The 23,756-nt window shown below is 26.0% G+C and overlaps 1 protein-coding gene across 1 annotated transcript; it reads left to right on the plus strand.

The window, feature by feature from the left end:
* Positions 1 to 4,683: 4,683 nt before the first annotated feature.
* Positions 4,684 to 17,647, plus strand: LOC113559402 (legumain-like). The gene is made up of 12 exons (XM_026965205.1): positions 4,684 to 4,898; positions 8,290 to 8,459; positions 10,318 to 10,415; positions 11,481 to 11,562; positions 12,045 to 12,130; positions 12,541 to 12,679; positions 12,746 to 12,815; positions 13,324 to 13,451; positions 14,745 to 14,945; positions 15,033 to 15,149; positions 15,224 to 15,409; positions 17,384 to 17,647. Exons 1-12 carry the CDS (start codon positions 4,895 to 4,897, stop codon positions 17,522 to 17,524), a joined length of 1,422 nt encoding a protein of 473 aa, XP_026821006.1. The 5' UTR covers positions 4,684 to 4,894; the 3' UTR covers positions 17,525 to 17,647.
* The last annotated feature ends 6,109 nt before the right edge of the window (positions 17,648 to 23,756 follow it).

Raw genomic sequence — 23,756 nt, forward strand, 5'->3', positions numbered from 1 at the left:
ATTATTTTTTGATTATATTTTTATTACCATTTAGTTTACTATCAATACTAAATGTATAATGATATTATCTAACAATTTTGTAATTTTTAATAAAAATATCAATAAGTAGGTATAAATATAATATTATAATTACCAAAAATTATGTGAAATTTAATAAATTAATTTTTTTTTTTATTTTGTAAAAAATAAGTAAAAAGTACCAATAATATTTTATTATTTGAAATATGTTTAATCAACTTATAATAAACATAGATGATTTGAATAAACATTCATAGGTACATAGGAAAATATATTCTATAATATTTATATTTCGATAAAAGTTATTTTAAAATATAATTTGTACAATTCACGGAATTGTCACAAGTTAAAATTAAATATACATTCGTCCTATACATATAAAATATTTATTTATTCCTTATATATATCTATTTATTTACCTAATTTATCGTAAACATTTTTACATTTATAATATAAATAAAGGTACTTTTTTTTTCTGTTCGTAATACTCTGCGAAAGTCGAAACAGTGTGCATTGTGCGTCTATTAAAAAAATATAAATTATGTCGATAAACGATGCATAATATTTGAGTATCTACCTGTTGGCTTACACTGCTTACAGTTTTACGCCTTTCGGGTTCTTTTCAAAATGTTATGGTGGAGGCGGACGTTCAGCAAATGATACATTTATCGTTAATGACAGTGGATTACTTTCAAAACTATAACTGTCAGTCATATTGCAAATCCTATAAACTATATAATATATTATCACGCATTACTATGTTCATTGATGTATTTATGGAGGGGGTATGGTCGTAGGGGGATAGATTTCCTCCCTTTTTTATCCGCATTTAAAAGAAAAAAGAAAATTAGAGAACAATAGACTTTTCTCCTTCGTCCTCTCCTAAATCCTAACCTCTAAAATACCACTTTAACGCAAACCACTTGTATATATAAGTCAATCTTAAGATTTGTTTGGTCTTATGGAATTGTAATCTTGCCAAACTATCGAACATCTGCAGGCCAGCCAGGCCAATTCAGGCATTTCAATCAAATAGGTTGAGGTCACTAACGCACGTCCCTATGGCATGTTTCAAATTTTTCATTATTACACAACGATTTAAAAACCAAAACAATATACAAATGTTTCCACCAAATTTTAAACATACATAGTGACGCACTTATGTCCCATTTGTACATCGTCCCAAAAAGCCCACCACGCACATAAAAGCGTAAATGGTGTAGAGATTTATTATAAATTAATCAAAGAGGTGTTACTAATGCGTTTCTTCCTCAACGTGATATTTATGTATTTATGTAATTCTAATTTTTTATATATATAAAATTTGCTTATTGTAATGATTGTATGTGGATTGTAAAATGTTCTTAAATAGGTATATATATATATATGTATAAATAATAATAATAATAATATGTAATATTATAATAATTAATAATATCACAATTATTGTCATGATGTTTAATATTTTGTCTTTTTGGTAAATACGAGTAAGTACTAGGAAGGTACCTATTAACTCAACCCGTCGTGATATTAAAATTAAAATAAATTACTTATATAGTTAGCTAGTAGTATAAATATATTAAAAATATCTTTTTAAATAGAATCAATGAATCATTCAACCAACAATTGGATAAACAATTCAAAGGCATATTATTAATTTTTTTTTAAATCTTCGTAATATGATTAATTAATTAATTGTTATATTATACATATTATATTATTGTCATATTATTACTGTATGTCTAGCTGTATTAGAAATTAGAATGCTAATATACAATAGGTAGGTAGCTATTTATTATTGCCTATATTGGCTCCCGTCAATAACACTATGTCACTATACTGAGTATGATAATATAAATATAAACATTAAGTTTATTATATCAACGTAACATATATAATTTTTTGCACGAACGAACGATTACAAGTATAAAGTATTTTAGATTTTTAGATTCTGAGCGGAATAATGAATGTATTGATTTTACAATGATTAGTTTTTATTTAGTATACGAAGTACGAAGATGTGTACATTTCTTAGTTTTTACTTTCCATACTAAAAAAAGTGATTTGATTGCCTATACACAAATACCACGAACCTATATAATATATAATTGTATACGGTATAATATGTCGATACCGACTCAAAAGTGAATAACTATAATATATGACATAAATATAATAATTAAATAATAACTAATAATAATATTATAAATGCGATATTTTCGATGTTTTCGCCATTTTTTCGTCAATTTGTCTTAAAAATAATGTAATGTTTAAAATGTTTCTATACCATAAAAATTAAAAATTATAAATTAGGTGCCACTAGTCATAATTTTGAGCTTACAACACTATGGCTTATGAGCCCTTTACATATAGGCATGTAAATGTAAGTCCAATGGACGCGGCCTCCCTCTTCTTGCACCACCATTAATATAGACTGGACACTATATTTAAAAACTTAAAGTACTTAAGTATACAGATACAATCGATAAAATTGCACATAAATAACGAGTAAAATACTAAAATGTTTGATCAATTATTTATAATTTAATAGGTACCTATAGTTAAATAGTAGGCATAAGTATAATATATAAACCATAATATATAACAACATTGAAATGAATAGTAAAAAATTTTCCATTTAAGCATAACTACAAATCTATGTGTACGAGTTGTTACAAAACAACACTGGATCTCTAAATTGTAAAAATGTCATAAATAATAGCTGTAATAGCCCGATATAATTATAGTAATCTATTTGATTTTATTTCGCTTAAGAATAACGATAAAACAATGTATACTACATTATATTTTATTATAAATATTGAACACTATAGTATTAGTAGGTAGTATTTAAAAGTATTAGGTAGGTATATATTAATATATTGTAAGTATGCTCTTAATTTTTTTTTAAATTAAAATGTAAGATGGAAATTACTTACTTGGTCGCAGAGTTAATACCCCTATGTAAATAATTAAGTCTGTACTTCATAGTCAGAAAAAGAAATTCAAATTGTTTTGATTGTCATTTGATTTAAATTATTTACATTATAAATATTATATTAATACCCTTTAATGTATAGTTTTGATGGATAAGACAACAAGTAGGTGCCTATTTATTGATTATTATTCAATTATAAAAATAACAAAGTATAATCATAAAACTCTGTAAGTAGACACTCAATTCATATTTAATTGTATACATATGTACTTCAGTACGTGTATACCTATATAGTATAGGTATTCGAAATAGATAAAAACAAACTGAAAACAAAATTGTAATAATTATTCTTAGAAACTTACCGCTATCTGCTATCTTAACTTTTGAATAACTCACCCAACGTTCGGGCGTTTTTAAAAAAAAAATATTTATCATAGCTCATCTAATAAGTACAGTATTTAAAATACGTAATATCGTGAACCAAAATAAATATTTTAATGAATTTTAACGAATTTTAACTCGTTTAATTGAAATTAATATTATAAATACTATTATTATCACGTTATTCTATTGAAATGTTACCTAACTATCGTTACCAGGTATCACCTGTTAAACACAGTTCAACGAATAAATTATTAAATTCTTGTCATCACGAGTTCGTTTGAATTACAGGTAAAAACGTTTGATGTATTTATATTATTCGCATTTATATCCGCTACTAAATTAATTAATCTTTAACATCAATGTGTTTCTCAAATACTTGAAATATTTAAAACGACTCCTCCGCAATTCGTTGTTATGTTATTTTATGTAATTTATTATTGTCAGACGCTAGTCTGTGGACAGGTATTTATAATCTTTTGCAAATTAATTCTTAACCGTCGCATTAATAGTAATCATCATCATCGTCTCTGTCACTAGCAGTTGAATATTTACGCATCGTCAACTGTACCACCTATACGTTATTATCGTATATAAACAACGTCACAACGAATGGAAAAAGCTGATCATGGTTATCAGTTTTCACGTTTTATACACGTTACAACCCGAATGGCGAATAATATAAAATTATTTCGTCATGTCATAATAATGCACTCATAATCGAATACGCATCCCTCCCCTCCCCCGACGGCCGTAAACAACGCACTCCATTATATTATTATCGCGGACAGCTTTGAAACGCGGGTTTTTGGAGTATCCTAAGTATAGAAATGATATATTATTTAACTGTGTTGTTTCGTTGCGTGTTAGGTATTTCTAAAATAATATGAGTAGACATTTTATGTACACATTCAATCACACGAGTAGGTGTCATACGAGTACCTACCTATTATACACAACTCTACACTGTCTACACTACGAATATTATAACAGGCACTTGGCAAATACACTACTATACATTGATGTGGACTTTTATCGCACTCAGAGACGCGTAGGTAGGTGTAGGTTAGGCACTCGACACTCGACAGGTGGTTCTCTTCTCTTATCGCACTTCATCGTCAATCGAACAAAATATTATTATTATTATTATTATTATATATTGCGAAACGCTATTCGGCCGACACGGTACAATATATATTATACGCGTTTTAATATTATCTGTACACTCTCACACGATAATTGATATGTATTTATGTACGCACGTGCATACACGTTATATTATGTATGCATATAGGTGCGCCCAGACGACAACCGGCGACGGCGTTGTCGGTATATAATATTATATAGACTATATAGAGGTGTTGTATATAGACATAATATTAACGTCGCCAGTTATTATTTAGTTTAATCCTACGCCGCTCCTCCACCGCGACCGGAGCAAGAGACCACACCGGTGTCCGACAACTGTAGTAATATAATATATCATATAATAGCATTAAAATTTACGTATATTATCGTTAGACATTGAGTAAACACGACGACTGCGACGACGACGATATGGGTGAGTTTTAACGAGGATTTTAAGAGCTTACGGCCGCACGAACGCGAGTATATAGTCAATACTGTACGTGTCTACCTGTAATCCAACCCTAAACGGCGTTGAGTTATACACAAGTAAATTGCGTTGTTATAATAATATGGGATAGTCGATAGTAAAAATAAATAACCTGCAGGTAATTAAGACGCAGTTATTATACGCACTTAGCGCAGGATTAAATTCGACCCCGCGAGTACCTACTTGACGCCGTGCGTAGACTATAATAGGTATAGGATAACACATTGACGATTGACACTTTGATACATTTTTAAATCGTCATTTGTTACCACGACACCGTAATAGTTCCGGTTATATTATATTATATTTATTGGGATATGAGATTCACTGATAAAAAAATGTCGACGAATTTACGTAAAATTTGGTAAATCTTTAGAATTTTTTTTCGATTTTTCGATAAACCATGATCTGAGATCAATTTTTATTGTCTCAAAACTTTTATAGATAAACTTTATTAAATGACAAATGTGTATAGTTTGTAAATATAACGAATAGGTACTTATTTTCTATTTTTACTGCCTTAATCTATTCTTAAAATTTTTTTTTATAAGAAAAAAACTCATCATTGCATAAACTAAAAATACTCCTTTTATCAAAAACAGAAAATGATTCAACCAATACCTAAACAATTAAATTTGCAATATTATAAAACAATACCAACATACATTTGAATTGATAGAAACAAAAAAATAAAAATATATATTATAATCTTAGAAGTACCCATTAAGTACATGTTTTAAAATTTAAACTTTGAAAATTAAATACAATGTTTTATTTTTTTTAAATGTCTGACTTATTAAATCTATTTGACTTTATACAGTATCTACATGTGCACATTACTGAGCTCTCTAAATTTATATATTGCGACAGAGTATAAATTGTCAAATTGTGGTTAAATTTTACTTTGAGTAGACTAGCCGACGGGCACAATAAAAAGTCGATTTATGGTTTTCATTTGAGAAAAATAAAAGAAGTCAGTCGTCACATAATAGAAGGTAACTATATTAACCTCCAACTCGGCCGGCACACCACTATAATATGCAATGATAATTTATAATAATAATAATTTTATTATAATTAAGTGTCGAAGTTAATTTATCAAAGATCCTACTGATTGGTTTAACACAGATTTAAGTACCTTCATAATGTTAATTGTTAGTTTTGTTTGAATTGACGCTAACAATTGTATAGTTAAAATCCGTTTGGTGTAGATGACTAAATGATAATTAAAATACCAAATTTGTGCCATACCTCGTACAATTAAAACAATTTTATTTTTGATATTTGAAAAAAAAATATTATTGTTTAACATTTTTTTTTTATCTAATTACACACTGTAGTAGATATTGCTATTTTGCCACTATGAGTATTAAACACTATATTTATAGACAATACATATTTTTATTCTTTACTTTATCATGATTGTATTTATTTTATATAGATGCTCAAAATAAAAATAAAAATAAAAATTGGCTAAGTGGCTTTGCTTAATTAGGTGTTGAAATTATCTTATCAATGAGTCGTTTACTATATAAACTGAAGTATATTAAAAAATGAAAAATTATTCTATACAAAAAATCAATTCTGAGTAGAGACAGTATGTAAGCCTATAGACATTACTAAATTTGAAAGCCAATATACTGATACGTACCGCTAACAGCTAGTATGGTTACATGTTTGTTATATAATTAATCAAAATATTTTGAATATTTCATTCTGTATAAAAAATAATATATAATGATCAAATTAAGCTAATAAAGTCCCTACAAAAAATATTTTTAAAATTTCAATAAAATTAAATTCGTAATATTTATTCAAATATCCAATTTAGTCAACATTTTAACTTGAAATATAAATTTAAAATAAAACTGTTATTATATTATATATTTTTAAGATAACAAGGCTTATGTAAAAATAAATTATGATGATATTTGTATTACATTATCAAAACTTTTGATCGAGCATAACATTTTTATCAAAACGTACAGAAAATAAAATGAATATTTTAAGTGTCAATAAATGACTTAAAATTATTCTATAAACTATTTTATTATTAATATTTTAAAAATATCATTTGCATAATATGCAAATATATTTTTTTTTTTGTAGAAAATATAATGTAATATTTTAAGTTTCCACGATGAATATTTTATGAATAATGAATAATAATTAAAGTATTAAACAGCAAAATATTGTTTGAGATTAAATCACTAATTGATAATTATTATTATACGTTTGAAAATCTAATAGCGTCAAAATTTTAACTTAAACTGCTCATCATAAATAATTTATCATATTATATTCTATTTATTATTTATTTTTTGTAAAACTTATAATACATTTTATATTCCATTCTTAAGCTTTAGGTATGAAATCAAATTTTTTATAAATTTTCAATAAAAAAATAATACTTGCATTTTTGTAATTTTGATCTATTTTGTTATTAAATTAAAATTAAATTTAAATGATTAAAAATGGACACTATTATATAATTTTAATTGTATACCTAGTAAAAAAAAGTGTGAAAATCCTCGCTTAGAATTTTTAAATTTATTTACTCGATTACAAAAATGTTATTACGCATAAATCGAAAAAATTAACCTTTTAAAAATTAAAAATATCTATAAATATTAAAATATCATAAAAATAACAAAGCTGTGTATTTTTAAATTAAAATAAAAATTAAATCGATTTTATGCAGAAAAATTCCAGGTTTTTTAAAAATTTTAATCAGTTTATTTTAAAAGTGTATCGGGAATATTTATATTTTAATTGAAGTACAAACTTGATATAATTGGCTATCAGATACTATATCTTCATAGTGTTGAAAATTGAAAAAATTTTACTGCTCCTATAAGGTTATAAATCTTATAATAGTTTATAAAGAGATGATTTTACCTTGATTTTGTTTTTATTTAATTAGAAATTAAATATAATCATTCGTTTTTAAATTAAATTTAGTAATATTATAACAAGTCAACATATTGTTTAAAGAAATATAATAAGATACAGAAAAATAAATTAGTAAGCACATTACAACTTAATAACAATTGTTAAATAATATTCATTTTGATTCAATTTTAGAAAAAATTGACTATTCAATATTAAAAAAATAACTTTTTCGAATTATATTTAAAAGTTTATAAACCCATGAATTATGACATAATCTATAGATATTATAAATTATTTTTATTATGGGCCATGGCACCCAACTTGAACACACCATTTTATAAGATAACATGCAATCTGATGATACGCTTTTGAGCTATGCAATGCGATTAAAATGTAGCTGCTAGTTACGATGTGTTTGTATACTATAATTTTTGTGTGGTTACAGGAAATTTTAGTTTTGTATCACTAGCATTATTTGCAATTGGATCAACTGCTATATTCGTACCAAACAGTTACCGGAAACCGTGGACCGATAAGGAAAATCACTTTTTTGGAGGGAAGAAATGGGTGGTTTTAGTAGCCGGTTCGGATGGATGGAACAATTACAGACATCAGGTTTTGATATATATTTACTATTATAATTCATGGATTAGTAAAAATGTGCATAATATAATTTAATATATCATAGTTAATGATACCGGCGGGAGTATATATTATATTAGTGTTTATTGTTATTACTCGCCACTCGGTAAGTCTGATATCGACGATTACAACACAAAATAAATTATGCTATAATATTAGGATCTATACGGTCGGACAACGACTAGCGAGTAAGGATTTCAATGGATTGAATTAACGATTGCTATTCTTACTAATTAATATTTATAAAATACTGCATATATGACATATCTCAGCTAGTATAGGTACTTGGTTACTATTGGTTCTAAAAACGAGGTCCAAACAACTACTGTAGATAATAAACTGTATATACTACAATATATTATATAGAACATATTTTGTGATATATGTGGTAGGTATATAGGTGCTATATTAGGCATCTGCCTAATGCTTTATACCTAGGTTTTATAGGTGTTATACTTTTAACTTAAGTTGAATTGAATTGTTGATACATTATTTACCAGTTTTGAGTTTAGGAACTTTGATCATTAATAATTACAGGCACCCGTAATTATAAACTGTTATTTTTTAAAGAATGAATAAGAACCGAACGTATATTATACATTTATATTGTATATTTAATAGAATAAAAAAATAATATAAAGAGTTGAATTTGATAACAATAATATACATGGATATATTATATAAGTATATATTTAGATAAGTGAAATCGATACTATAGTTGATATTTTTATTTTTACTTTATATTTTCTAATAGGTACCCATATAATTACTTAAAGTAGATAATATAAATATTAACTATGTTTATATATTATACATATTCATGTATATTCAGGTACGCATTATCTAATGTAAATATAATAATAGAGTATAGGTACACTCAAATTTACGAACAATAATTTAAGTTTATATTTATATAATAATTAATAAAGAGTATCATTATTGACTGATAGAATCATAATTCAATGTTAAGTATAATTTGAATGTATTATATACATATAATATATATTATACATTATTATTATCTTTTTTAGATTTTGAATGGAATGATAAAAGTATTGATTTAATAATGATGTGTGCTTTTTTTTATATATAATATGTATTTTTGTTACAAGCGTTTAATTCACTATTTTGACAAATTGTGTAAAATTTCAGAAATGTTCAGATTATTTTGTAATTAGAAATTCATAACATTTTACATTTTATATCTTAAATTTAAAAATTCCATACAAGATTCATCAAATGTTTTTCTAACTGTTAAAAAAAAGTTTACCAAAAAGTTATGGGCGTTTGAAGTTCAAATTCTTACGACATTATTGATATTCATCACCAGTTAAATAACTTTCAAAGATTTTTGATAATTTATTGTAATACAAAAACAAAAAGTCGTAGTTACTTTAAACGTTCACATTATGCATTTGATTTCACATCCAGGGGGAATTTTTAATAACAAATTATCAAATGTTTGAAAGTATAGTACAAGATTTCGTCTCCTATGATCAGAATTTAATACATCAATTATTATTGTGACCTACCTAATATTACGATACGACTCAACACCTGTTATCTACTATATAGGCATACAGTGAAGTGACTTCCCTTTAAAAAAAAAAATAAATTTTATCATACAAATATAGGTAAATATATAAATATTAAATACTATACACTATATAAATAAAATCAGTTTACAAAATTTGTAAGATTTTAATTTTAATATATTTTATACTGCTTCATACAATTTTATTAAGGAATTTAATATACATGCATTTTACCATAAAAAAGCTAATTACATTTTTGCAGAATATATTAATTTATGTATTATATACTATCTTAGGCAGACATATGTCATGCATACCAAATAATTCAAGGAAACGGAATACCTAAAGAAAATATCATTACGATGATGGTAGATGACATTGCGTACAATCGAAGGTTAATATTTTAATTTATAAGTATATCATGTATCTATATATTAAAAACACTAATTTATGTATTATATTATAGTTAACTTAGTTGAATTAAAGAATTAATTTAAAATGAATGACCAGTTGTGAATTCGCTATATCATCAATAATAATTTATTATCAAATATTCAAACTTTAAAATTTGTTGGATTCTTATACTAATTATATTTTATTAATCATGACAATATACTAGAGCTAAAATTATCAGTATTATACTTATTAGTAATGCATTAATAAATAATTAAATTAACTACATACTGTTCATTTTAACTGTTGATGTTAAATCGGTAGTAAAAAGGCAAAAATGAAAAACAGAATGAATCCAAAATAAATGATCATTTAATGTTTATATTTAGTGTTTAGAACTGTAATTTTATTAGATTAATTAACTTAAAAAATTAATAAGTAGGTATGTAAGGTATATAATTGAAATCAATCTTAATGGTATTTTGAAAATACTTACATTGCATTATTGCGCATAATACTGCAGACTTGGAATATTTTTTATGATTATGCAAAAATACTTATTTAAACTTTTTTTAATAGTTAAATATGATGTAGCGGTAGATATGATATCTACAATTTACAGGTATCTACATCTAAGTATAGATAGCTATCTATAGTCCATGTATTATATAGCTCGATATAATGAGATAGAGTCGTACCAAGCTTGGTTTTTATAATAGGATCAATGACTATAATATAGATTTGGCTTAAAAATGTTTTAACCTAATTTGATTTTAATGAACGAGGGTATTATAATTGAATTTAATTTAACATATTTGAAGGATAGTATAAGTGAATGAATGCGTTTACATATTTAATACTTTTGTACGTTTTTAGCATATATAATTCCGTAACCGACATAATCTAAACTTACAATGAATTAAGGGTGGTCGGGTTACATGCCTGTGGGAGAAGGAAAAATGCACATTTAAATAACATCTTTCACAACTGGTCTATTTCTTCCATTATCGTGTCACGATTATCCATTGTTTATTTATGTTTTTATTTGGACTTATTTTTTGGGCAGGAATCCAACGCCGGGAAAGATAATTAATCAACCCAATGGTACGGACGTATATGATGGAGTTGTTATTGACTACAAAGGGATGGTAAGATAATTTTCACGTCATTCGGTCATTAATGCTTGACTGCAGCTGATGTTTAAATGATAATAATATGCGAACCTGCAAGATTGTGGAATATAATAAGCGACTGTCGATTTTATTTTCAATTACACGAAGTGCTATCATGACGGCTATCGCGCTTTTACGTAATTGATTAAACCGATAACGGATATTTACCTTTTTGTGTGTAAATATACGGAAATCAATTTGTTGTCCCTGAAACCTGAGTAGGTTGTATAGTTACACTCAGTTGACAATTCCTATAATATCTATACGGCTATATTTAAATAATATGTAACTTTTTAAATATTTTTATATTCAAAATAATGTTATAAATTACGTTGTACACAAAAAAGTTTTTAGAAATCAATCAGCTTTGATTGGTTTAAGTATACTTGACAAAAATGCAGCTTTTAATAACTACCTATATACCATTATACAGCATTATCGTTTTACTTCAAAATTAGGATGTGAACAGCGCAAACTTCTTAAAAATTATCACCGGAGACAAAAAGGCCATGAAATCCATCGGAACTGGAAAAGTAATTGAAGGGTATGTATAATGAATAAACATCTTCAAGTGATAAAGGGTATTATAATAATAATATGTACACGGACGTTTAATGTAAAAAGTGAAAACTTCGAAGAATCTAAATTACTATCGTTCTATAGACATTTAATAAAAAAAACAGTAGTAATACGATATTACAATTACGATTGTTTTTAAAGTGAACACTGTCTTGAAATAATTATATTTTTATTTTTCAAACAATGCATAACAATACAATATTAAAGTAACCATATAAATTTCAGCCATAACCATCTTAATCATGCAATATTATCACAATAATAATATAGTTTAATATTTCTATAATAGTTTCGAAGGTTAACCGTTTAGTTTTTGGCGTAGATGTAGTTGTACATATATTTATATTTTTTTACGAAATTGTTTGTGTTATAAAGAGGACCGAACGATAGTATATTCATTAATTTTGTGGATCACGGTACAACAGGAATATTAGGTTTTCCAGACGATTATTTGTACGCCGATCAATTGAACGAAGCTTTCAAAACTATGTTTGCATCTGCGAGTTATAAAATGGTATTGTCTTCTTTCATTTATAATTTTATATTTTGTATTTATATCTTAAAATGTCCGGTGATATAGGTGTTGCTATACATTGAAGCGTGTAAGGCGGGTTCTATGTTTGATGGAATACTCCGCGACAACACAAATGGTGAGTCTAGAAATACAGAATTTTGGCTCCCCTTTGCTTTTTTGCTAAAAAATGATTCAAGTGTAATTATTTTAGTTGTTTTCTATAAGTAATTTTTTTAAACTAATATGTATTTAGCTTAAAAAAATGATTAAAATATAGTTAATATATAATATAAATAGGTTGATTATTAAGCATGTTCCTCACCGCCACTTTTAAGCTAGCCTAGCCCCATAAAATAAATAAATGTTAATGGGTGAGTATTAATCTTAAAACTGTGTTTAGAAATATATGTAATACTTTAAATTATATATTTATACCTGTTATATATTCTAATAAAACAGCCACTCGATTTTTATACATTTAATATATAAAACGAGTTTGTAATTTATGAAATGAGAAGTTTTTAACGTATAGTTTCGCCAGCACCACCAACATTTTACATTATTAAATGAGCGGTGCTGGTTAGACGTAATCGAGTTTTGTATTAGAATATATTACTAAAATCACGAATCTGTTTCAAAACTAGTTTTGGCAGTAACTGCATCAGGACCCAGGGAAAATTCTTATGCATGCTATTGTAGATCTCAATCTGGGCCATACAGTACATGTCTTGGAGATTTGTTCAGCGTCACGTGGATGGAAAATTTGGACGCAGTATGTTTTAATCGCGAAGTTTTAAAATAATCTGCATACCTAACATTAATATTATAATATGTTTATAGGGATTTTTTTGTTAAAGGGGGTGAATAGATTTAAAAATTATGAACATTTGGAAATTATTTTTTACTTTAAAATTCTTAAAATATTTAATTATTAAATCCTTGGAATTTAAAGTTAAGTACCTATAATCAATGTCTTATATTGGTAGTCAAAAATGAAAACACCTATAGATAGGTAGTCTGATCGCAAATACCATCATTAGCCATGGAATTTCCTACGAATTTTAATTTATTTATAAAATATGGTAAAGTGAGCGGTTGTGAATCGTATTTCACATTTACATAAACACAGAAAATAAGAAATTTATTTTTCAATAAAATATATTTAGTAACATTATTTTTAATGTAAATAAACCACTTATCGTCAATTTCTATTGACAAGATTCTTAAATCTAAAATATTAAAATTATTTTTCAATCATTTCTAGAGGAGTTAAGACGCATTTTGAGGACCAAAGCCACTTGAGTACTTCAAACTCATTTAACCTACAACTGAACTAGTATTTTTTATCGTGGCACTATTTAGTGATAATATTATAAAAAAAAATTTAAACTAACTTCTGAACTTATTTTATTGGGATATAAATCTAAATATTATAGCCATTTAAATATATAATGAAAAATTTTTGTAAGCAATATTATAGCGAAATACGACGTTCTCCTATTGAGTAAAAGATGATCCTTAATAAATATAACTGTATAATGTTATTTTGGCTACCTTTCTCTCGTCGCATCACTATTTATTTTCTATACTAATTAAAGGTATTATTATAATGTGTGGTATTTTATGACGAAAAAACAGAACATTGAGTATTGACAAAATGCACAAAGCAATAAAGTTATTCACCAAAGTAGTATATTTTTGAAAAATCAAAAATATCTTTTTTCAGAAAACTATATAAGAAAAATGAAAAACAAATTTGACCTTTTTAAATTTTCGTGTACAATATTTTGGTTAAATTTGATTAAACTTTATGGCTAATATAAATCGTTAAATATTAAAAGCGCTCTGTATAATAATTTATACTATAATCTAGATTTATTTTTGAGATGTATGGTACTTTTATACAAGTCGTGGCATTTTATATTTTATTATTACTTATATTTACACGTAGTACACAATTTTTTTCAATTTTAACTTCCTCACGTCATTTGCGTGATTTCACGGCATACTCTACAACATCATATTATTTATATCTATATATATTTAAATTTTAATCACTATGTAGACGATATTCGATTCTTCTACGAAAAAAAGAACTGTCTTCAACGATTTCAATGAGGTGAGAACTAACGTCACTGATAGCAACGTCATGGTGTACGGTGATTTCAAAACGGGTCACGAAAAGCTCTCCGCGTTCATAGGCTACAAGAACCGTAATGAACATCCGCCAGCCAAGCCAAAAATGACCAAAACAATTGATCATAAGGTGTGTAATATATATATAAATAATATGTGTATTAATAATTATTTATGAAACGTATTACATTTATTCGTGTTTCTTCGTAAAACATAGATCACGGTGTCCAGTAGAGACGTGCGCGAAAATACCGTGCAACAAAAACTGGCAGACTACGAGTTGCCAATTTCGGAAAGACGCCATTTGTCAACGGAATTACGCCGGAACAACGAAGTATTTAAAATAATAATAATTAATCGTTCTACGTGGAACAGCGGTCGGTAAGATACGAATATAAATTGTTATAGATGAGATTGATCATCGACAGAGCACTCCGGAACATTTACTCGAAGGTTGTAAAGGCTAGACCGGAAATCATGAATAAAGTCGGTAACTTTGACGAACCCAATCATCTAGACCTCTCGTTAGACATGTTTCCGTGTTACAGAAGTATCCTAAATAAAATCACGGAGAGCTGTTTTTCTTTGCCACGGGTACGTATATTCTTACCATTATAAGTTGTGATTATATATTACCCGTTTAGAAAAAAGACAACTTTGATATTTATATAAGCTGTTATACATTGTGTACCAGAGGAGTTGATATATTTAATGACACCTGTTGAACTTAATAAGCTTACTATAGAGCTAGGTATATTGTTAGAAGGAAATAGGTAGGTATTATAGGTACGTTGTACGTATATAACAGAAAATTAAAAAATTAATAAAAAATAATAACAAAAGAAGGAAAAAGGAATTATACATAAATATATTTTTTTAAATGATGTTTTGTAATGACTTAAAATAATATAAAAAATGTAGGCAAACGGATTATGCTGCTGTACAGTAGGTACCGATAGTAGGTCACTGTGATGAATGTGTAAAATTTGAACTCAATGATAAATTATATCATTGTATACGAAAAACAATTTTGAGCGAAGACGGACATCAGCCTGTATTACTAAGTATATTTTATATTATGTTTTTTTGAAATTACTATTTTTAAGTAAAGTAATTTATCCTACTATTGTCTATTAGTTATAAAAGTAGTCGCAGTAGGTTATTGATTTAATTTTTTTCCGGAAACATACTTGAAAATAGCTTTGTGTGTATTTAATATAATAAATATTCGTAAAAGTTCTATGTCCCCAAGAATAATATTTTTGACTATAATAAAATAATAATGAATATCGTTATTTATAGTTAAAATATGCAATTTCAACCAAATTTGAACAAAAATGTCCATAAAAAATTATATTTATATATGTTTTACATATTACATTTATTGGTTTTAGTGTTTAAGTATGAATTACTCTCGTATTATAATTTTTTAAATCTTTAATATAAATATGAATTTTTTTTAAATATCTTCCTATAAAATAATTTGAAATTTTTGAGATTTTACAAATTTCGCCGAAATCATAAATTTAAATACTTCTAAAAAAAAAAAAAATACCGTGACTATAATTGTTTGATATTTTTCAATTGGTAATTACTAAAAGTTGTTTTGAATAATGAGTGATCTCTGAAAAAAGAATCACAAAAGTTAGTATACCTACTTGTTGTGACTTGTTTTTTATTTTATGGCCTTGTGAGTGTGTGTGACACCCTAAGGGAATACGAGATACTGTTCGTGCGTGTTTACGTATGTTGTGGTTTCATTTGCATATTGTAATGTGTCAGTGTCAGAATAAAACATCTTCGTTATCCCGGATACAAGGTTCTTTAATATCCTACGGTGGTTTCGTGAGTCCAGTTGTCAGCCATATTATTGTTAGTTGTCATATTATATCGCGAGTATTATTTATACTATTATTATGATTATTTATACTTGAATAACATTTTACTATGATAGAATTCATATGAGTATAATTAATTGTATGATACCTTAGCACTGCTTAGCTCTGTCGGACGCGACTCGTGATCACTCAAAATATATGTAGTATAAATGTATAGGTAATATATATCTAAAATGATTTTTATTTAATAGTTTCTATAGCAGTAACAAAAGTACAAAATATAAGTATTTGTTTATTTATTTAATTATCTAATGTTTATCCCACACGATATTGGCAAACACCCTCGTCATTTCAAAAAACTATTGATGTTTTTGAAGATGTTTTTTTCATCTAATTTGAAGTCATTACAAAACAAAATGTTTGAAAAAAATTTTCCTTTTTTTACCGTGATTATTTTTAAGTTGCTTATTTTTTTTGAACGAAAACATACATTTTAAATTTCCTATTTCAAACTCTAAATTAGAGTATTTTTAGTCTATTCAAATAATAGATATGCATTATTTAATTTCAAACTTTCAAACAAGGAATTAATTAATTATACGTATTTGAAGATTATATGTGTGGGGTATTACATAGTGCTTACATTATTATGTTGGTGTGCATTAATACTTAATTATATATTATATATTATAATATACAAATGCCACGTTTGTTGAATTATTGATTACAGAATCCTTATGTTTTGGATCGATTGACGATTTTCGCAAACTTGTGTGTTGTTGATAAACACATACACCAGATGGTCGAAAAAATAGTCAGTGCATCGTGTTCAAATATTCAAAAACAGCATATTATAAAAAACGTATATTAAAATTGTAGCATATCCGTAGAAGTATTTGTCTACGTGAAAATTATGTGTGTAATAGATATACTAATATCTAATGCGATTATAATACTACAAAAAAAAAAAATAATAATTGAAATACTATTATACTAATAATAATTATAATATATAATTATAAATTGTAATAAAATAATATTTTTAATCTATAAATAAATTATTCGTTGAATATAAACGAATGCATGTACCTAACAACAAAGGCGTAACTAGTCCTTTAAGTTAGGAGGGGAGGGGCTAAATTCTTAAAAATGTTTTATAGTAAATTTTTTTTTTTTATTTGATTATTATTTATTGTTTCTGTTGGTATTTAAAACTGACTTGAATAATTATTCGTTTATATGAAACATAATATTTTTTTACATTGTAGGCAAAAATAAAGTTAATACTATTATATGTTTTTAAGCAAATACATTTACTCAAAAATTCTGGGGAGGTTGAAGCCAACCCAAGCCCTCCCTTGTTACGCCTATGCCTGTTATCAATATTACTGGTGTGTCAGTATACTGTGTATAAATTGTCCAATCTTAGTTTTAGGTTTTTAACTATCATCAGGATTAGCGCCAGAGTATTTTCGTCGAGAGAGAGGTGGTGTAAGGTAAGTATATTTTTAATTTTTAAATCTACTTTTTTTAACATCTTTACTATGGTTTGATATATAAATAAATAACAAAACACAAAATTTAAAATGGTATTTTAATGGTAATTTTTAATTTTTTTTGTTGGTATATAAAGGTAAGTGATATAAGTCAAAAGGTCATGCATTTACTGGATATAATCCGTGGTATATATGATAATAAGATTTAGTTACTATCCGCAAGACCTTAATACGACTATAAATATTGATACTTGATAATAAAATATAAATAATATAATAGAGATAATACTATAAAATAATGGAATTTTTTTCAAATTAATATTGGTTTTACTTTGTCAAATATAAATCGAGATAAAAAATAAATAAATTTCTTAATACCTGGTAACTTGTGAGATTTATGTGAAATTAACAACCCTATCGCTTACCTTGGTACCTCCGAAAAGTCACTGACTCGAAAAAAAACAAACCATTATGAGTACAACGTGATACTATCAAATATCTTTGCGTTCGACAACGTCCCGACCATACAATCGCCTGTTTCACCACTAACTCGAACAGTTATCGATTAACTAAAACGTGCATGCTGATTATTGTAACTCACAGTCGACAGCGCTGTATTTAGAACTTTATACACCGGACTCTCGTAAAATTCCTACCCTATTTTAAAGCCCCGTATCAGTGTTGAATAAATAAATATGCATATAAAAGTATAAAAACATTTAAAAACTTACATTGTACTAGTATATCGCGTTCAATAGAAATTACAAGTATATATTATAATAAAATATGCTTTCATAAGTTATACCCAATTTGAACAATAGACATTTTTTTAAAGTTATGTTAAGGCAGCTGATACACTGGTCGCTGCACACAGAGTGCAAGACTCCTTTCACGTTGATAAAACTTAAAAATAACAAAATATTACGCAAAATTTATCCACAATATATATTTTATTACCTTAAATATACGAGTATTATGATTTGTAGTGCAGCAATAAGTGATGACCATTAATATTTACGTCCAGCTTTGGTCTGAATATTGCATTATGTCATCACACGTTTTTTCTATGGAATCGTTTGTATAAAAAAAGATTTGAAAGAATACCTTATAATCTACATAATACAATTCAGCAATTAAAATGTTTAAGTTCCACTTACAAATCAACAATCTATACTATTATATAAAATTGTAAGGGTTTTTCTACGACCGCGCTACCCGAGAAAACTACCGAACCGATTTGGCTGAAATTTTTTCCTGTATACCCGACACTCTGCTGAAGGTTTTAGTACCACTTTTGTCAATAAAAAAAAAGTATTAAGTTCATAAAAAATTAAAAACAATTGTACCTATATGTGCGGCACGGCGGCCCGCGGGTTTACAGCTACCTGCAACCTAACCTTTTTGTTCGTCAAATTGTGTCGTGTTTGAAATCGGCGTGTAGATATGAATAGTATTGTTCCGAGAAGTTTATCGCACGTACACCGACAACATGTATACCCAATATTCGTATTAATCTATACTATTATGTATATATTATTATATTATTATTATGTACGTTGGCGTAGATCTTCGTACAGAGTGCTTTTCACATGGCCAATTATACGTGGGATTTTCTCGAACTGGGGACCCCAATCATCTTATGATTTTAATTTTAACAGGAGATAAAACAAAAAAACGTCATATACTCAGAAGGCTTATACAATTTTTTATCAACCATAAATTACTTAGCATTTCTTTTTTATCTGTATTTATTTTTAATAAAAATATATTTATCATTTATACCGCTAGAAAAATTTCAATCCGTTTTCATTAACCGTTTTTTATATTTACTTGCCGATCACATTAAACAAAAATATTAGAATAAAAATTCTACATATCATGGTTCGAAGGCAAAATAAACAACCAATCACAGGCGAAGTCGTGACGGGTCGGCTAATAGAGTATAATATACAAAAATATATATATTTATAACATAATTCTATTTTCGAGAGCCAACTCATATGGGTTGAAAAAACTATATATCACATGACCACATTCAAGGGATTTATCAATGAGACATTTATTAAAAATGGTCCAGTAGTTTTTGAATCTATAGAGCACAAATAAGGAAACATTCATGTATATATTATATATACTTTCGTCATACAGGACTACGCCACTTTTATGACTTATGACTATTTTATTGTGGTGTATTTTATACGTATACACTTTAAATTTATCCAAAGGGAAATCAAAGAACATGTAACACACACACACACACACACACACACACATATATATATATATATATATATATATATACTTTACACTTATAGATTTTCATTTTGTGTTCATTATATTAATGAATGGATGTTCGTTTGATGTTCAATTATGTACCTTCCTTGGAAGTATTTGTATTTGACTTGCGAGTTTGCAATAAGCAATCGTTTTAATTATTATATATGCAAATACGTAAATTTAGATGAACGTAATCAAACACAGATGTAATGTTCAAATTAATTAAACAATATTTTCAAAGTAAAGTTTTCGAAATTCATAAATACGATTGTACACAATGTATTAGGTATTATATCCGTTCCATTGAAATCTACACGTTCACTTGATTATTTATTTGATCTCCAATTAATAAAATGTATAACGTTCGTTAATTTAAAATATTACGAATAAGTATACATACACCTTATTTATATTACGATATAGAATATTTTACTTTGTGCTCTAATCCAATTCGGCTTTGAACTTAAATAAGCGAAAACACTTTATTGTGCTTTATTCCATTATATAAACTATGTAGTGCATATTATGGTTATATATTATTTACTATTGATTCTAATGATTATTATGTACCTACGAGTATAATAAAAGTTCAATTTTCATGGTTTGCTAGGTTTTCATTAAGTGTTCCTCGTTTATTTATTATCACGTACTTATTTAACTATGCTTAGTTAACTTATTTGACTTAAATCCACTGTTTGGTTGTTGTTGGTTTGTCGTGAGTTCGAAGTTCTTGAATGGGCTACTATGTGGTAAAGTTGATCACCCCAAATTTTATCCTTGATCAATTTTAAAATTCCTCAAAAACTGTTCCTTTATTTATTCTTTTATGCACTATTAATTAATTATAAATAAACTAAGACATCTTATGAACAATGTAAATGTTGACCACATATTTCATAACTGTTAGTTAATTTATCAAATAAACGTTTGTTGTTGTTTTTTCTATCATTTTATTCTAAAGATATTAATTATGTTAACGGTTTAGTTATTTTGTTATTATTTTATCTTAATTTAACAGTAACTATTTTAATTTGTTGAACACACAAATTGCTCTATTTATTCAAAGGTTTGGCTTGTATAATAGTTATAAATAAATAAACCTATATAACAAACACGTCAGACCAAATATATACTTTTAAACCATTGAAATAGTTACTAAACTGAAATGATCATTAAAATTAATAACCTTCTAAAAATGTCACTAAAATAAATACTAATAACTAATAACTATACTCCTATGTTTAAAAAACAATATTCTGTATAGTGCATATTACTCTTATTATTATTTTGCTGCATATCTAATGATGTATCTATATTGTCTATACAATACGCCGTGTAATATATTATGTTAGCAAACATACCATATTATTATATAAAGAACAACCTGATGTCTGGACTGTTGGAATAATTATAGGTAACTTAACCTTTTTAAACAGAAAAAAATACCATTTTACAGATATTTTAACCTAACTTTAGGAATTAGTTAATCTCAAATTACAAAAATAAAAACAAAATTATTTTTTAAATCTGTGTATACCGGAAAGCATTAGTAGCTAAAAAGAATTTTCCAAGACATATACAAATATGTAAAATTAATGTAATCATTGCTTATATGAATTATTTATGTTATTTTGCTTTTAGTCAATTACTATTGCAACAGTGGTTAGTTAATGTTAATTTTATCAGATAGTATTGAGATTATCTACTAATATTGGTGGCTTAAGTCCGAAGTATTGTCATTAGCTTAAACTCATGGTTAAACATTAAAGTTATTATTATTATTAACATTAACCAAGATACCGAATGATTTCTTATATAATTGGAATAATAATTATTAAATTATGTATTATTGATTAAAATTTTAAATAACTACCTTGAAAATTATTTAAGAAATAAGTAATAATTACATTAGCTAATAGCTATTATTAGCATGTATGTTAAAAGTAAATGTAGGTAGGCGTTGGTCTTCTTTAAGATAATTGGTACTAAATTATATATTATTTAATTGAATATAATACTTGATAGGCAATAATAAGAGGCTAATAAACATATGATTTTTATATTACATCTTTGTATACCTAATATCAGTTTAATTGTAAACCATTAGTATAATCAGTGGTACAGAATATATTAATGTGTGTGTTTAGTGTCACTAAAAAATAATAAACATAAAAGCCTTTATTTTAATTTTATATAATCAATATTGTTAAATAAAATCAAAATAAAGATATCAGTTCATAAATAAAATAATTTAAATGTTATGAATTAATAATTACCGTTTAGTTTTTAATACAGTTCAATGTTATTCATATTTAATTTATTATTGTATAGTTATTAGATTATATAATAAATATAGATATATACTCGACATTCTAGTTTTAATTAATTTTTATTAATATATTAGTTATGTATTTTTCTATTAGTAGTATACAGTTTATAGTATGTTGAATTAATTTTTGCAAAATCTCATCACATATCTTATTTTATTAATTATCATAATATTAAATCGTATATTATTATTATTACTATTAATGTATAAGTCAATACCAATGTATCGTAGCGGTGTGAATAAGACTATGATGTAAGTAGCTTAAAATTGGTTTAAATATTTTAAACATTTGAATAACGATGTACGTATAGCAAAAAGTTTCAATTCTTTCAGGTATAAAAATTTGGCGAAAAATTCAAATGAGTTAATAATTTTTTAAATAAATCGAAAAAAAATGTATTTTGTCAAAAACTGGTTTTGAATATAAGTTTTTTTTAGTTTTTTTCAGAATATTTTTATTAATTACGTACAAAAGATATTTTACTTTTGATTTGAAAGTACTGACTAAATCTAATTCTTTACCAAAAAACACCCAAAGTTGAATATTGAATATTGCTCCTAAATAAGGCCATACAAATACAATCAAATTGTATAAACCAATACTAATTCATTATAGCCATAATTTTTATAAGTAGAATACGTATAAATAAATATATATCTAAGATATTTGAAGAGTATTATCGACCACTACTCAAAGGAAAAACAGGAAAATAACATAATTTTATTTGATTAAATAACGTTATTTTGAGAGCAAAATATAAAGGTTTCATAAAAATAATATACATTTATTATGATTTTACCTTTGTACAAAAATATGGGTATTATTTAATTAGCATCTCTAGTAATGATTGAACAGCATAATTAAATAACTCAAACAGTGTATACTTAATACAAATGGCATAAAAAATAACTATTTTTATATTGAATTAATTACTAATGTAATTAATTATTACTGTTATTACTTAAAAAAAAAATTGAACATGAAAAAGTTAGGACCTAAC

Source organism: Rhopalosiphum maidis, chromosome 3 (assembly GCF_003676215.2).
Source record: "Rhopalosiphum maidis isolate BTI-1 chromosome 3, ASM367621v3, whole genome shotgun sequence".
NCBI lineage: Eukaryota > Metazoa > Arthropoda > Insecta > Hemiptera > Aphididae > Rhopalosiphum > Rhopalosiphum maidis.